General features: G+C 38.6%; 1 protein-coding gene across 1 annotated transcript in view; it reads left to right on the top strand.

Moving 5' to 3' along the window:
* The first annotated feature begins 1,145 nt into the window (after positions 1–1,145).
* LOC150081214 (rab-like protein 3) overlaps positions 1,146–18,686 on the top strand; it is a 103,034-nt gene continuing 85,493 nt past the window's right edge. The window contains exon 1 of the mRNA XM_090379428.1: positions 1,146–1,337. Coding sequence (XP_090235554.1) covers positions 1,292–1,337 — 46 coding nt within the window. The 5' untranslated portion in view covers positions 1,146–1,291. The remainder of the gene's footprint in view (positions 1,338–18,686) is intronic.

Genomic DNA, 18,686 nt, shown 5'->3' with positions numbered 1-18,686 from the left:
GTATTGCGATTTCAACTGTTGAACATTGAGCCCCTACAATGAGCTGCTCTCTACACTCACCACGAACATGCCTTGCGTAATCCTTTCCAGTTCTCTCTGCGGGATATAATTTGATCCTTTTTACATCATCCTTTGTATAACTTAATCACAGTGGGCTCTGAGCAACCGACAAGATGTGCTTTCGGATATGGAAGCATCGGAAGCAAGTTCCCACAATCACGCCCTTTTGATACTCCGTGATATCTTTGCTGGGCCCTAAAACTTGTACTTTATTGCATTGACTTACACCAAAGGACGTTAATTAAATTGCTGTAGCTTACGAAGCTACTCGGCATTTTTATACTGCCCCATGTGTCATCGTCGATAACGAATATGAATGGCCACAATTCACTGTTCACTCATCACTGAGTGTAGATTTTAGCATTGTGAAATGCAAGGAACTGTTCATGCAGTGGCAAAACTATAAGGCAAAACCCCATTTGGCTTTTAACAACTATTCGAAATCGGTGTCTGGTACTCTTACTCCTCGAACCCCACCCCCCCTTCCGGTGGCTGACCTAGCGGTATGGTCCTTTCGCAACTTTGTAAGCAGCCGCAGTAATTCGAGAATAACATACCAATTGGATGGTAGCACATCCTAGGTTTCGAAGAACGGAAGGGATGTGTTTTTAATGGTTGTTAATTTTATCACTTATGAAAATTGAATAAAAAATATATATTATATTAAATTCTTTTAGTATTATTTCTTGAAGAACAGCCAGATAACTATAAATATCTCAGTCTTGGTTGCTTTACCAATTGGTTGTAACCAGAAATGCGATTCTTGAGGATTACCACTTACAATTCTGGTAGTTTCAATTTGTAAACATCTGTGAATTTCTCTAATCATCTTCGGATATATCCAGACAACTTATTTATTATTATTTTTTTTTTAAACACAGGAAGGGAATAAAATTATCCTGTGTAGTATATTCTTCGGTTTCTTTTTGACAGACTCTTAGAACTGAGTTAAAAAAAAAATAATAATAATAATAATAAAATTGGCAAGTCCCTCCTACCTACAGCGTGATTTTGGTACTAATGCTTCTTGTATGCAAGTTTGTTTCTCAAGAAAAAAAAAAAAAAAACGTGTTAACTAATATAAACGAATTGTTGAAATGATTTCAGTAGTTTCGTGGTTCTTTAATATGTCTTTCGACTTGATTCGTACATGAAATGTGCAAATACATCCATACATTAGTGAATGTTTAAAGTCAACTAAACACGCTGTTGTTGTTTACAATATTTGGTGATGGCAGCTATCGATAAAGTGAAAATTATTGTAGTTGGAGATTCAGGTTAGTATTATTTTAATAAACAGATTTGAGTATCATAGAAGTGGAGATAATGATTAGAATTTGTTTCTAGTGTTTTCTTTGTACTATTTTAAGGGTGGAAACATTTTACTGATAATATTCTTATTGAAATTTTCCGGGTTTTCATTTTTTTTTTTTTTCTTTTTACTATTACGTTGAAATACGGACTACTAAAGATTAGCTAGCAAATAATTTTTTGTCATTTTTATTTTGTTTTTCAGTTTTATCAACGTGCTTGGGTCTGTTATTTCCAAAATAAACAAGTACTTGCAATCTTACAGGAAAGGTTGTTGAACTTGTAAATGATTAAAGAAACCAGAGGAAACTTGTTGGCATTGAAAATTGAATTTCCATAGTTTAGGAAATCAAGTGAAGGATGGTGGTTACAAAAAATGCGGGAGTGAGGGCTTTGTGATTTTGGAGAGAATTTGATTGGTTAATTGGTTGCTACATATGTTCAAGTTTGCAAATAAAGTACCGAAATTCACCATATTTATTATGTACCCCCATAAGAAACTATAAATGCATTGCATGACCACCTCCATAGTAGTGTTTTTGTGAGAGCCAAAACAAGGGAAGATCAAGATGTTGTCTCTGATAGTCTGCAAAAGTATTATGGTAATTAGACAGGAACTGGTTTCCAGGAATAAGTTTGATATAGATTTTAGAAAGGCTTTTATCACAGTATGAACGGCCTATGCATAAATTGGAAAAATGTGAGGGCAGAGTGTTATAGTGGATAAAGGGATGTATAGCTTGTAGAAGACTGGTGATAATTGGACAGTATTCTGAATTTTTTATTTATTTTTTCTATTAACCCTTGACCTGTCACCTCCAAAAAAAAATTGAACAAATCCTGTTGTTTGGCACCTGGCAGACTTTTTTTTTTTTTTTTCTAAATAAAAATTCAATTTTTAGATTTATTGAAATTTATTGAGATTTTTTTTTTTCATTTGTCTTCCATTTTATATCCCCAAATTTCCAGCTTGAAAAATATACATGATGGATAAAAAGATATAAAATATTACATGCTTCTAGTGCAGATGTATTACCCATAATTTATACCACATGCCATCTTTCAGGGTAAAGTGGGAGGACAAATTATAGTTGTGGGACGAGTGCTGCTTGCATGCTGCTACTAATTCTGGGGGATGGGAATGGGTGGGAATCATATTTGCTGGTCTGGCATCTATCAGATGCCAAGACAAACAGTTATTCTCATAACTCTAGTAAAGTAAAATGAAAACAGAAAATACTGAATCATCATATAGAGAATATTGGTGAGGAAAGGTATATGGGAGGATTTGATTTTACTCTAAAAATTAAAAAAAAAAATAATAAAAAAATAAATTTAAGAAGTGACATCTCTTAGATGTTACATGCATGCCCTAGGATTGACCTTGGTGTTGGTATTTTCATGTTTTGCATTAAAATTTGCTCATAATATTAAGTTTGACAAAGTTGTTAACAAGGAAAACCAGGGAATGTTGTTGCAATCGATTTTTAGACAAACTATATAACTGGTCTTAAACATTGGCAGTTAAGCTTTACTGCCAGAAAGCATAATGGGAAGTAATCATAGAAGCTTTTAGACTTTTCATAACAAAGAAATACTGTTCAAGGCTTACACTTAAATGGGCATCAGATGAACTATTGACACAAGTGGCAGAAAAGAAAAATGCATGGGATGCATATAAATGACTGGGTGATTCAAAAGCTATGGTAGTTATAAATTGGAGTGTGTTATAGGCCTAATGACTCTGATAAGTATAATAAAAAACTGTACAGGGAAATAGAGTGGGCCAGTAAATCAGAGAGTCTTATAATGGGGGATTTTAATTTCCCAGATATTGACTGGAATTTGTGGGTTGGTCACTCACACACTAGCAAGGCTTTTGTGGATTTATTGGATGATTGTTTTCTACATCAGCATGTTTGGGAGGCAACTAAAGGGAGTAATACTCTTGATGTGATTATCAGTAGTGATTCTTCATGCATTAAGAATCTGCAGATAAAGGAACCACTAGGTGGCAGTGATCAGTGTGCTGAAGTGGGATTTACTCAGAGGTAACTACCATTAGGGGTAAAGGGAAGGGTTATTGCTTTCGTAAAGGTGACTACGATGGACTGAGACAGTATTTAAATTCTATACAGTGGGACCAACTGATGATGTTACCAACAGCAAATTCAAAATGGGAAGCATTCAAAGAATTAATCTTGGAAGCTACTAGGATTTACATACCAACAAAGAAATATTGTTTAAGATTTAGGCCTAAATGGATGTCAGATGAACTGAGACATGTGGCAGAGAAGAAAAATGCATAGGATACATATAAATTAATGGGTGACATGGAAGCCTACGATAGATATAAGCTGGTTTGTAACAAACTCACAAGGAAGGTTAGGCAATCAAAGGCAGATAATGAGAAATCTTTGGCAAAGGATGCAAAAAAAACAGCAAAGAGTTCTTTTAGCATTAGCATTAGTAGAGGCATTTGATGCAAGAAAGCAAGCTTATGCAGCATCAGCCAAAAAAAAAAAAAAAAACCCATTTCCACTTCACCCCTCTGTTCGTTCAAAATACCGGTCCAGCTGAGCCTTAAACTTATTTAGGCTATCAACCTCCACCACAAGGGATGGAAGTCTGTTCCACCAACCAACCACCCGCTGGCTAAAGGCAAATTTCCACATGTCTATCCTACATCTGTCTTTCCTCAATTTGAATTTATGCCCTCTCAGGTGATTTTTCTGAGCTAGAGGAAGAATCCCATCAGCATTGAGCATGCTTAAACCGTTCAAGGCTTTATACACCTCTATCAGATCACCTCGCTGGTGCCTAGTCTCCAGACACTGTAATTTGCAAAACTTAAGCCTTTCTTCGTAAGAGCACCCCTTTGTTCCATTCACTAATCTTGTTGCCCTTCTCTGTACTCGTTCCAGCAGCTCTACATCCTTCTTGAAATGAGGCCTCCAGACCTGTATACAGTACTCTAGGTGTGGCCTGACCATTGCCTTATACAATGGAATAATCACCTCCTTATCCCTGCTGGAAAAATTCCTGTATATCATTGATAATACTCCATGAGCTACTCTTGCAGCTGGTCTGCACTGCTCAGAGAACTTCATATCTGCCTGCACAACCACCCCCAAGTCCCTTTCATTCTCTACCACTGTCAGTGTAGTACCACAGAGTTGATACGTTGCTCCGGGGTTGCTGTTTCCCATGTGTAGTACTTTACATTTGTCAATGTTAAACTTCATTTGCCACCTCTCAGCCCATCTGCTCAACCTTTCCAGATCCTGTTGCAGCAGCATAGTGTCAGTAGTGTCCTTGACAACCCTGCCAACCTTTGTATCGTCTGCAAACTTGGACATTAAGCTTGATATACCATCATCAATATCATTTATAAATACAGAAAACAATAATGGACCCAACACTGAGCCCTGAGTACCTTTACCTATGTAAACTCTGGAAGGAATGGGATGAATCAAATCGGTCCACTGGATATTGATGGTTCAACTTTTGATGATCCTGCTCAGGTGGCTAACAAACTAAATAAGTATTTTGCCTCTACATTCACACATGAGGAGTTATTCAGGGAGGGAAATACCAGAGATGAACTGAACTGTGGCAGTGAGCCAAATGATTTTGTAATAACTGAGAGGAAAGTGGAGGAGAAATTGTTGAAGATAAATATAAGAAAGGCATCTGGGATGGATGGGATATATCCAGTTATATAAAAGGAGGTAAGCAAATCCTTAGCTATAACTATGAGAGCTTCCTTGGAATCAGGAGAGGTACCCATGGATGGGAGATGTGCAAATGTGACCCCAATTCACAAAGCAGGATCAAAGGGCAACACAAATAATAATAGATCTGTTAGTTTAACTTCTGTTCTAGGGAAATTAATGGAGGCACTGGTTAAAGAAGCACTGCAGATCATCTAGACAAGACTTCAGTTATATCTCGGACACTGCATGGGTTTGTTAAGGGGAAGTCTTGTCTGACCAATTTGATTGGATACTATGATGTGGTCACAAAGGCACTGGATGCAGGGATTAACTTTGATATCATATATTTGGATCTTAGAAAGGCTTTTGATACTGTTGAACATGGAAGACTGCTGCACAAATTGGAGCAGTGTGGCATTGGAGGCAAATTGCTGCTATGGATAAAGGGATGGTTGAGGGGGAGAAGACAAGAGAGTGGTAATCAATGGACACTGCTCTTTGTGGACTAATGTTATTAGTAGAGACCCTCAGGGTTCAGTGTTGGGTCCATTGTTGATTTATGTATTTATAAATGATATTGATGGTGGTATATCAGGCTTAATGTCCAAGTTTGCATACGATACGACACTTGGCAGAATTGTTAAGAACACTAATGACAGTATGCTGCTGCAACAGGATCTAGAAAAGATGAGCAGATGGGCTGAGAGGTGGCAAATGAAGTTTAAAATTGACAAATGTAAAGTACTACATATGGGAAGCAGTAACCCCAGAGTAACATATCAACTCTGTGGTACTACTCTGACAGTGGTAGAGAATGAAAAGGACCTGGGGATAATTGTGCATACAGGTATGAAGTTTTCTGAGCAGTGCAGACTGTCTGCAAGAGTAGGTCATGGTGTATTGTCAATGATATACACGAATATTACTTGCAGGGATAAGGAGGTGATTATCCCCTTGTGTAAGGTGATGGTCAGGTCACACCCTGAGTACTGTATACAGGTCTGAAGGCCTCATTTTAAGAAGGATGTAGTGCTGTTTAAATTAGTACAGAGAAAGGCAACAAGATTAGTGAATGGGATAAAAGGTTCCTCTTACGAAGAAAGGCTTAAGTTTTGCAGATTACAGTATTTGGAGATTAGGCACCTGCGAGGTGATCTGAGTGATCTGTATAAACCCTTGAATGGTTTGAACATGCTCAGTGCTGAAGGGTTCTTCCTCTTGCTCAGAATAATCACCTGAGGAGGCATAAATTCAAATTGAGGAAAGAAAATTGTAGGATAGATGTGCAGAAGTTTGCCTTTAGCCAGTGGGTATTTGATTAGTGGAATGGGCTTCCATCTTTTGCTGTGGAAGCTAATAGCCTAAATAAATTTAAGGCTGAGTTGGTCAGGTATTTGGAACAAATGGAGGGGTGAAATCTGAGCTTTTTTTTTTTTTTTGTGTGATGCTACATAAGCTAGCTTGCTTCCTTGCATCGTGTGCCTCTACTAATGCTAATGCTAATTAGTCTGTAATTAAATCACAAAGGAGGTTAGGCAAGCTAAGGCAGATTATGAGAAATATCTGGAAATTAACTGTTGATAACTCTGCTCAAGCTGCTGACAAATTGAATAGATATTTTGCCTCTAAAATCACAAATGAGGAGGAATTCTTTAAGGGAGGGGATGTCAGAAGTTTATCAAACTGCATTGGGGAGTTAAATGACTGAAAGGAAAGTGGAAGAGGAATACCTCTTCCACTTTCCTGTCATGAAACAAACACGAGAGGTATTAGAACCTATAGTACTTAGTACTGTGCTTGTGTTAGAGGTCGAGAAGAAGAGAGAAGGTATTTGTTGACATTAGACTTGAACTTCTGTAGACTGTAATTTTCAGGAAATACGTATGCAGGAAGGTTGTTCCAGAAAATGGCAGTTGAATGAATAAACGGAAAGATGAAAAGTTCTGTGAGTTTGAAGTTGGACAGTAAATGGATGTTGGCTGGTGGCAGCACGTGTTCGGACTGTTTTGAGAGAGAGCTGGAATTATAGAAGCCATTCAGAAGAAAAGTAGTATCTGCATAAAGGCATGCAGAAGAAACAGTACATCTATGAGACAGCAAGTGGAGAAACTCTATTAGAGTTGAGTCATTATTTGATCTAACTGTTCTCTTCTGAATGGAATCTAGAAGCCTGAGAGAGGTTTTGGGGCCGCCGCCCCAGATGTGGGAACAATATTCCATGATAGGACGGATTTGCAATTTGTACAGAGTGAACAGTTGTTTGGAAGAAAAGTAATGCCATGAGCAAAAGAGAAAACCAAGTTTTTTTAGATGCAAAGGAAGCAATATTTGTAATGTGCTTATGCCAAGAGAGATTAGAAGTCAGGGTAATCCCCAAAAGAGATATCATCTTGCCTAGAAACTGGAGTGTCACCAAAGATAACCATAGGAGCAGAAGAATCCTTTTGGCAAGATATAAGATAAGAGTGAGTTTTAGAAGGATTGAAATCAACTAAGTTGTCTTTGCTCCACTGGAGAATTACCTGGAGATTGGCATTTAAGGAATTTGTAGCAGGTATTCAAGAAGTTGAAGCTGAGTGAGCAGGGTAAGATTTCTCAAAATGGAAAGTGGAATGCAATGTGCTATCATCGGCAAAACTATGGATAGGATTTCCAGTCAATGGAAGAAGGTCATTAATATACAAGAGGTTGTTGTTGTTTTTTGTTTTTGGTTTTTAGGAGCATTAGCAACTAAGGCCATATTGCTCCGGGAATATGCGGTGGTCATTCCCTGACCTTTCCGCATCCTCCGTATTTGGTGGTGACGGGCTCGAACCCCGGTCTAATCAAGAAGCGTGTGCTCCTTCCCACCTGGCTACGGAGGCGCCAATATACAAGAGGAAAAGAGTGGGGGAAAGAACTGAACCTCGGGGGACACCAGCATTAGTGGAGAAGTTAGAAGAGAGAGAGCCATCTACCATCAGTGAGCAATCAGAGAGAAAACTTGATAACCAATTATAAAAAACAGTTGGCAAAGCATAAGATGGAAGCTTGTTTAGAAGACCTTTTATGCCAAACATGATCAAAAACGTTTGAGATGTCAAGAGAAACTGCTTCTGTTTCACCGAATTTTTCCATTGAATTTGTTCATAAATGGGTAACATAAACCAGACAATCACCAGTGGATCAACACTGATGGAATCCATACTGGCGATCTTTGATCAGATGCAAGGTTTCTAGATAGATATAAGAGTTGGCGGTTAATTGATTTCTCCATTACTTTAGGAAGAGTAGAAGTAATTGCAGTGGGACGATAATTGGGTGGGAGGGATTTGTTGCCCTTTTTAGGAACTGGCTGGATATGAGCAAATTTCCAAGCAGAAGGAAAATCATCTTTTTTTTTTTTTTGGAATAAGAAAGTGAAAAAAGCAGCAAAGAACAGGACTAAGTTCAGGAACACAGGTTTTGAGAACAAGTGGGGAAATACCATCAGGACCTCGAGCTTTCTTTGCATCAAGATTTGTCAAAATCCTTCTGACATCCTTTTGATGGAAGACCACAGGAGACATTGAATGGAGCGTGTTGAAAATGGTGGGAGCTGTTTTGCCAAGATCATTAATACATGAGTCGGAAGAAAAACGGGATGCTAGCAGGTCAGCTTTATCCTTTGCTGAAGTGACAACTGAACCATCTGTTTTTAACAGAGGTGGGAGCAGAGATGGGCAAAAGTTGCGGCCAATAGCATTGGCAAGAGACCAGAATGCTCGGCTACCATTAGGTCAAGAAGTAAGTTTTCTACTCTTAGCCTGTTCAAAATCTAGTTTGGCCTGATTAATAACTGCTTTACAATTGTTGCAGCTTTTGTTTAGGCAGACAATGAAACTGAAGAATTGGAAACAAGCCAATTACGATATGCAACATTCTTCTCTTGAACAGCCTGAGCACATTTATTGCAAATGTGCTCAGGCATTTATTGAATTTGTGGATTGACGAATCCACAAATTCAATAAATGAATTTGTGGATTCGTCACTACACACTATTATAAGGTTTAGATAAAGGAAGATTTTAAAGTGGAGTGTGGGATAAAGAATTCCATTCCTACGAGAATAATTTTACTGACATGATCTGAGCAAACGTTTACATCAGAAGTTTTGAAACAGTAATCCGACCAAGGAAAAGAAGAAATCTCTCAGGTCATCCCATTTTGCATTCTTGTAATGCCAAACAACATGAGGTTGGGAATAGCCATAAGATAAATGCTCCATTGGAGAAGAGACAATCACCAAGTTGTTAGCTGAGGTGCCTAAAAGACCACTCACTTCGACCGTGTACTTAGAAGGGTTGTTTGAGAGAAAAATATGAAGCGTGTTGTCTGTATTGTTAGGATTGTTCGGTATGCTTGTAGGTAAATGAACAATCTGTGCAAGGTCATTAGTAATTGCAAAAGCCTCAGCATCTCGACAAGCTGAGTCGGTGTGACTAGAAAACAGAAGCCAGCTGGAGTTGTGAACATTAAAATCACCAAGGAAAATTACCTCATGGTTAGGAAAGTTGGACTGGAGAAAGTCAAGTTGCAAAGAGAGGAAGTCAAAGAGTTCCAAGTGATTAGTGGGGTTGGAAGAACGGTAGAGACAACAGAATGAGGTAGAGAGATTTTAAGCCAGAGAAGATCGAAAAGAGGAGATTTCAAATTAACAAGACTGACAGAGAATGTTGGAATGGACATATGCACAAATACCACCTTTGAGGCAAAAGGAATCATATAGCGAATAATTTGGGCAACTGAGATGAGCAGTAGTTGAATCAACCGATAACTGAGATTCTGTCAGAAAAAGTACATTTGGTTTAGCTGACTGTAAGTGGAAATGGACATCATTGAGATTAGACTTGAGACCATGTATATTTGTGTAATGAACTAGAGAGGGCACAAAAGGTGATTTAAGAGCACAAAAGGTGATATAGTTGTACACGTTGGCACTAATGATATTAAAAGTAGGAGACCGGCAGAATTACTTAACAAGTACAGGTCACTGTTGAACAAAAGCCGAGAATTAGGGTTGAATTTGAAAGTGTCTGCAATTCTGCCCAGACACGATAGGGGGGAGTATATGATGAGAGCCTTGTCGATCAATTCGGCCCTGGAAAGATTGTGCAAGGCTCAAGGGGTAGAATTTTTTTCAGCCTGGACTGTACTTGTTAATAAGAGAGATTGCTTCTACAGGGATGGGATACACTTAAATAGAAAGGGTGCAAGAATACTTGCTGATGCTATCGAGGCAGTGTTAGGTGGGTCGGAAAACTGCTAGTTTGGGGGGAGACAAAGATGAATAGATTAACAGTAACCACCGGCAGAGGTGAAAGAGATTCTTGCACTGCTTCTATTGGAATGAGCAGAAGCCTGAAAAACAAGATGCAGGATATTTCAGAGACTGCTGGGAGTCATTGCGGTACAAGTAAACACATAGGTTGTGTTAGGGTAGCTAAGAATAGAAATAGGTGCATGTATACTTGTGTGTACACCAATGCTAGGAGTTTAGTAAACAGATTTGATAAATTTGAGGTATTGCTCAAAACATCAAAGGCAGATATTGTTGGGATATCAGAGACGTGGTGTCACACAGATATAAGGGATGCGGAACTGGAATTTGGGGAGTACAATGTCTACAGAAAGGATAGACAGGATAGGAAGGGGGTGGTTATGCTATTAGTTAAGAAACACATAAAAACCAAGGAAGTGAAGCCAGTTGACATCGCTGGACAGTGCAGTGTTGAGTCAGTTTGGTGTGACATAAGCATTGGGAGATCAAAATTGAGAGTAGGAGTGTGCTATAGGCCTAATGACTCTGATGAGTATAATAAGAAACTGTACAGGGAAATAGTGGGCCAGTAAATCAGAGAGTCTTATAATGGGAGATTTTAATTTCCCAGATATTGACTGGAATTTGGGGGCTGGTCACTCACACACTAGCAGGGCCTTTGTGGATTTATTGGATAATTGTTTTCTACATCAGCATGTTCGGGAGGCAACTAGAGGGAGTAATACTCTTGATTTGATTATCAGCAGTGATTCTTCATGCATTAAGAATCTGCAGATAAATGAACCACTAGGTGGCAGCGATCACAGTGTGCTGAAGTGGGATTTACTCAAAGAGGTAACTACCATTAGGGGTAAAGGGAAGGGTTATTGCTTTCGTAAAGGCGACTACGATGGACTGAGACAGTATTTAAATTCTATACAGTAGGATCAACTGATGATGTTACCAACAGCAAATTCAAAATGGAAAGCATTTATAGAACTTATCTTGGAAGCTATTAGGCTTTACATACCAACTAAGAAATATTGTTCAAGGTTTAGGCCAGAATGGATGTCAGATGAACTAATGAGGCATATGGCAGAGAAGAAAAGTGCATGGGATACTTACAAATTAACAAATGACACAGAAGCCTATGATAGATACAAGTTGATATGCAACCAAGTTACAAAGGAAGTTAGGCAGGAGAAGGCAGATTACGAGAAATCCTTGGCACGGGATGCAAAGAAAAACAGCAAAGAGTTCTTTACTTATGTAAACTCTAGAAGGAAGGGATGAATCAGATTGGTCCACTTGATATCGATGGGTCAACTGTTGATGATCCTGCTCAGGTAGCTAACAAACTAAATGAATATTCTGCATCGACATTCACACATGAGGAGTTATTTAGCGAGGGGAAAGCCAGAGGTGTATTCAACTCTAGCAGTAAGCTAGAGAATCTTGTAATAACTAAGAGTAAAGTGGAGGAGAAATTGTTGAAGATAAACAGAAGAAAGGCACCCGGGGTGGATGGGATCTATCCAGTTATATTAAAGGAGGCAGTAAAGGAAGTAAGCAAACCCTTAGCCATAATTATGAGAGCTTCCTTGGACTCAGGGGAGGTACCCACAGACTGGACATGTGCAAATGTGACCCCAATTCACAAAGGAGGATCAAAGGCTGACACAAGTAATTATAGACTTGTGAGTTTAACTTCTGTTCCAGGAAAATTAATGGAGGCACTAGTTAAAGAAGCACTGCAGGATCATTTAGACAAGACTTCAGCTATAGCTCGAACACAGCATGGTTTTGTGAAGGGTAAGTCTTGCCTGACCAATTTTATTGGATACTATGATGCAGTCACAAAGGAACTGGATGCAGGGAATAACTTTGATATTATATACTTGGATCTTAGAAAGGCTTTTGATACTGTTGCACATGGAAGACTGCTACACAAATTGGAGCAGTGTGGCATTGGAGGCAAATTGCTGCTGTGGATAAAGGGGTGGCTGGGTGGGGGAGAAGACAGAGAGTGGTAATCAATGGACACTGCTCGTCGCGGACTAATGTTATTAATGGAGTCCCTCAGGGCTCAGTGTTGGGTCCATTATTGTTTTCTGTATTCATAAATGATATTGATGAGGGTATATCAAGCTTAATGTCGAAATTTGCAGACGATACAAAGGTAGGTAGGGTTGTCAAGGACACTACTGACACTATGCTGCTGCAACAGGATCTGGAAAGTTTGAGCAGATGGGCTGAGAGGTGGCAAATGAAGTTTAACATTGACAAATGGAAAGTACTACACATGGGAAACAGCAACCCCAGAGCAACGTATCAACTCTGTGGTACTACACTGACAGTGGTAGAGAATGAAAGGGACCTGGGGTTGGTTGTGCAGGCAAATATGAAGTTCTCTGAGCAGTGCAGACAGGCTGCAAGAGTAGCTCATGGTGTATTGTCAATGATATATAGGAATTTTTCTAGCAGGGATAAGGAGGTGATTATTCCCTTGTATAAGGCAATGGTCAGGCCACACCTAGAGTACTGTGTACAGGTCTGGAGGCCTCATTTCAAGAAGGATGTAGAGCTGCTGGAATGAGTACAGAGAAGGGCAACAAGATTAGTGAATGGAACAAAGGGGTGCTCTTATGAAGAAAGGCTTAAGTTTTGCAAATTACAGTGTCTGGAGACTAGGCACCAGCGAGGTGATCTGATAGGTGTATAAAGCCTTGAATGGTTTGAGCATGCTCAATGCTGATGGGATTCTTCCTCTCGCTCAGAATAATCACCTGAGAGGGCATAAATTCAAATTGAGGAAAGACAGATGTAGGATAGACGTGCGGAAATTTGCCTTTAGCCAGCGAGTGGTTGGTTGGTGGAACAGACTTCCATCCCTTGTCGTGGAAGTTGATAGCCTAAATAAGTTTAAGGCTCAGCTGGACAGATATTTTGAACGAACAGAGGGGTGAAGTGGTTTTTTTTTTTTTTTTTTTGGCTGATGCTGCATAAGCTTGCTTTCTTGCATCAAATGCCTCTACTAATGCTAATGCTAGGGAGTGTTTGGAAATGTAATTGCATCATAAAAATAACAAAATGCTGTGATAGTTAAGACATTACTGCATCCTGTCAAAGTCAATGTGTTTTTTTTCTCTTTTGTTCTCACTATGGGATGCAAAAAAATGGTTTTCTTACGGTGGCACTGCTCTATGGTTTTTCCAAATGTGTAGTAAGGTTGCAAAGTTAGCACTATAGCGTATTTCTTTACAATTAGTTTCCTAGTCTTAAACCTCAAATAAGCAGCACTTCCCCAGAAGAGAGATATTGCTACTTATCCCTGATAGAATTCCATCACCCAATTAATGTACAGGAATATACTTTTAGTAATATACAGGGAAAAAAAAAAAAAAAAAAAAATCCAAATGTTTGGTTTGTTTTAGTGCATTGCGTCAATTGTTGTGTTCCATTACACCGCAAAAGGACAAATTTTTTATTGTTATGTATGTCCGGGCTGTCGGAATTTTTTTTTTTTCTGTTTAGAAATCATGAAAATGATGGGCAAACTCAAGAGTTGTGCTTTCAATTAAACAAAAACTTGAAACTGTTCGAAAGTTTGAAAACGGTGCATTCGTTAAATCTCTAAAGAAAGATTATAATGGTGGTGACCAAACCATATGCGACATTGTAAAAAATAAAAGGAAACATATTGGACATGCGAGTAGTTTTATCTATCGCCATACTTTTTACGTATGTTGCTGAACATTGTTGGGTATAATAAGTCCCCGACTTACGTACGTAGCTTTGGACTTACATTACGTTATTTATATATTTTTTTTTATATGACTAAAGATTTCAGTGAAGGGGGACACATAATTCACCATAATAAAGTAAAAAACCATAGAATTCCAGCTATCGATATTATGGCAAATGCAATAAAATCAAGTTTACTCGATTTATAATGAATTGCATTAACCGATTATAATGAATTGTATTAACAGGAAAGCCCAATTTTTTAGGCTAACTAAGAGTAGAAACAGGTGCATGTATACTTGCATGTACACCAATGCTAGGAGTTTAGGTAATAAATTTGATAAGCTTGAAGTGCTAGTCAAGACATCAAAGACAGATATTGTTGAGATATCAGAGACATGGTGTCACACAGACATTGATAATTGATAATTTATTTATCCCTATTTTGTGTTACAATTGTTGGGAGATAACAGCAAGAAGGGAGGGAGAACACATAAGCCATAAGCCAGAGGCTTTTTATGGGGTATTCCCTTTGAAAAAGATAACAATAAAAACAGATACATCATGAATCGGACATGTTTCTACATTCCATTACCGAGACTACGTAAACCAACCACACATGTCGCGTGGTTAACAACAGTACATACTTATAATTACATTGTGAGTACTTTTACAATAACAAGTATGAAAGAAAAATTATGAAATAATTGCATAGAATGTTACAATTTATGACAGCTATTCCTTCAACTTGTTTACACAATTTCCAAACTGGTATGCATTGTGGAAAGTTCAGGAGTTGAGTGGAAGGTGATTTAGATCAGACCTCCCTGGTGATGTGTTCAGTCAGGAGCTTCTTGAACTTTAGTGAAATGGCATTTTTGATGTTTTCAGGAAGATTATTCCAGGTTTTTGCGCCTCTGTATTTTATATTTTTCTGGCCTATGGCTTTTCTGAAAAGTGGAACCTTCAGGTTTGCTTCATTTCTTAAATTATAGATTATTCCAGGTTTTTGCGCCTCTGTATTTTATATTTTTCTGGCCTATGGCTTTTCTGAAAAGCGGAACCTTCAGGTTCGCTTCATTTCTTAAATTATATCTTATTCCTTCTTCTTCTATTGTTATAAAAAAGGATCTGAAGAGAGGAGGAAAGTTTGGTGTTTTCAAAGCATTGTAGACAAAGACCACTTCAGCTTTTTGTATCAGTTGGTAGATCCTTAAGAGTCTCGCTTCCTTATATCTCGAAGTCACCGATGCATTCCAGGGAAGGCCCAAAATTGAACGAACACATCGATTGACAATTGAATTGATTCTCGTAAGGTTATATTGACTGGTCGTACCCCATGAGATAATTCCATATGTGAAGTGAGGCTGTATTAAGGAAAGGAATACTAGTCTGAGAAGGGAAGGAGGTACCCAGGCAGAGGCTCGGGCGAGTATTCCTGCTAGTGACGAAGTTTTCTTTCGTAAGGTGATCATTTGTTTATCCCAACTCAGCTTGTCATCTAGCCAGATTCCTAGAAACTTGGTATCATTCACCCTTTCCAGTTGTTTTCCTTTGTATGTTATTTCGAAATCAATATTCAATGGTTTATTTTTTGTCCTAAACACCATATATTTGGATTTTTCTGGGTTTAGTATCAGCTGATTCTTTTGAAGCCAACTATGCATTTCAGAGAGCAGGGCAGAGATCTTGCATTGAAGTTGGTTATGGTCTTTATCAGTGATTAGAATGGAAATGTCATCGGCATACGCTACTAGGTGGGAAGATGAGAGAGAAATTCATTAATGTAAAGAACAAATAGGATCGGTCCGAGAAGTGAGCCTTGAGGTACTCCCCTAGAGAAATAAGAAATGTCTGAAAAAGACTGGTTTGTTTTAACGACAAATGGCCTATCACTAAGGTAGTCTTCAAGGAGAAGGTTAATTTTCCCTCTCAAGCCAAGATTGTTGAGCTTGTTGAGTAGGATATTATGATTTATGCAGTCAAAAGCTTTTGATAGGTCTAGAAACAGTGCTATTGCATAGTGACCCTTTTCAAGACAGTCCGTGATCCTGGAGCAGAAGTCAACAATTGCCAGGTCAGTGGATCTTTTTGAACGATAAGCATACTGTTGTTGATGGATAAGCTGATTGACTTCCAGGAAGCCCATGAGTCTGCCGTGAAGAATTTTTTCGAATAATTTTGCAAAAACTGAGAGTAGAGCTATTGGACGAAAATTGTTGATAGAGTTACAATTTTTCCCCTTAGGAACAGGAACAATGACTGCTTTTTTGAATTGAGACAGGAATTTACCAGATTGAACGGAAAGATTGTAAATATACTTCAGTGGTGTTAGAATTGAGTTAAGGACCTTTTTCAGCAGAGCAGGAGATATTTCATCAAAGCCGGTACACCAATGCTAGGAGTTTAGGTAATAAATTTGATAAGCTTGAAGTGCTAGTCAAGACATCAAAGACAGATATTGTTGAGATATCAGAGACATGGTGTCACACAGACATAAGCAGTGCAGAACTGGAATTTGGGGAGTACAATGTGTACAGAAAGGATAGACAGGACAGAAAGGGAGGAGAGGTTATGCTGTTAGTTAAGAAACACATAAAATGTAAGGAAGTGCAGCCAATTGATGTGGGTGAACAATGCAATGTTGAGTCTGTTTGGTGTGACATAAGCACTGGGAAAGGAAAAATGAGAGTAGGTGTGTGTTATAGGCCTAATGAATCTGATGAGTATAATGAGCAATTGTGCAGAGAAATAGAGTGGGCCAGTAAATTAGTGTCTTAAAATTTTTTGGATTTTAATTTCCTGGATATTGACTGGAATTTGTGGATTGGTCACTCACACACACACACACACACACTACCAAGGCTTTTGTGGATTTATTGGATGATTGTTTTCTACTGCAGCATGTTCGGGAGGCACCTAGAGGGAGTAATACTCTTGATTTGATTATCAGTAGCTGATTCTTCATGCATCAAGAATCTGCAGATAAAGGAACCACTAGGTGCCAGTGATCACAGTGTGCTGAAGTGGGATTTACTCAAAGAGATAACCACCATTACTCAGAGAGGTAACTACCAAAGGGTAAAGGGAAGGGTTTTTCTTTCGTAAAGGTGACTACGGTGATCTGAGACAGTATTTAAATTCTATATGGTGGAACCAACTGATGATGTTACCAATAGCAAATTCAAAATGGGAAGCATTCAAAGAATTAATCTTGGAAGCTATTAGGCTTTTCATACAAACAAAGAAATATTGTTCAAGATTTAAGCCTAAATGGATGTCAGATGAACTAATTAGACATGACAGAGAACAAAAATGCATGGGATACATATAAATTAACATGTGACACAGAAGCCTATGTGTCACATGTTAATGTGACACATATCTATCATCTTATGATAGATATAAGCTGGTCTGTAACCAAGTTACAAAGGAGGTTAGGTAGGCGAAGCCAGATTACGAGAAATCTTTGGCAAAGGATGCAAAGAAAAACAGAAAAGTGTTCTTTACCTATGTAAACTCTAGATGAAAGTTGATGAATCAGATTGATCCACTTGTTGATGATCCTGCTCAGGTAGCTATGAAACTAAATGAATATTTTGCATCTACATTCACACATGAGGAGTTATTCAAGGAGGGGAATGCCAGAGGTGTATTCAACTCTGGCAGTAAGCTAGATAATCTTGTAATAACTGAGAGTAAAGTGGAGGAGAAATTGTTGAAGATAAACACAAGAAAGGCACCTGGGGTGGATGGAATCTATCCAGTTATATTAAAGGAGGTGGCAAAGGAAGTAAGCAAACCCTGAGCCATAATTATGAGAGCTTCCCTGGACTCGGAGGGGGTACCCATGGACTAGAGAAGTGCAAATGTGACCCCAATCCACAAAGGAGGATCAAAGGGAGACACAGGTGATTACAGACCTGTTAGTTTAACTTCTGTTCCAGGGAAATTAATGGTGGCACTGGTTAAAGAAGCATTGCAGGATCATCTAGACAAGACTTCAGTTATAGCTCGGACTCAGAATGGGTTTGTTAAGGGGAAGTCTTGTCTGACTAATTTGATTGGATACTATGATGTAATCACAAATCAAAGAATAACTTTGATATCATATATTTGGATCTTAGAAAAGCCTTTGATACTGTCGCACATGGAAGACTGCTGCACAAATTGGAGAAGTGTGGCATTGGAGGCAATTTGCTGCTATGGATAAAGGGATGGTTGAGTGGGAGGAGACAGAGTGGTAATCAAAGGACACTGCTCTTCGTGGACTAATGTTATTAGTGGAGTCCCTCAGGGTTCAGTGTTGGGTCCATTGTTGTTTTCTGTATTTATAAATGATATTGATGATTGTGTATCAGGCTTAATGTCCAAGTTTTCAGATGATACGAAGGTTGTCATGGTTGTTAATGTCACTACACTGCTGCAACAGGATCTAGAAAAGTTGAGCAGATGGGCTGAGTGGGGCAAATGAAGTTTTACATTGACAAATGTAAAGTACTACATATGGGAAGCAATAAACCCAGAGTAACGTATCAACTCTGTGGTACCACACTGACAGTGATAGAGAATGAAAAG

Source organism: Mastigoproctus giganteus, chromosome 8 (genome assembly GCF_048544385.1).
Source record: "Mastigoproctus giganteus isolate SK-2022 chromosome 8, ASM4854438v1, whole genome shotgun sequence".
Taxonomy (NCBI): Eukaryota; Metazoa; Arthropoda; class Arachnida; order Uropygi; family Thelyphonidae; genus Mastigoproctus; species Mastigoproctus giganteus.
Note: the sequence above shows the minus strand (reverse complement) of the source record. Positions and strands in the feature narration are given on the sequence as shown.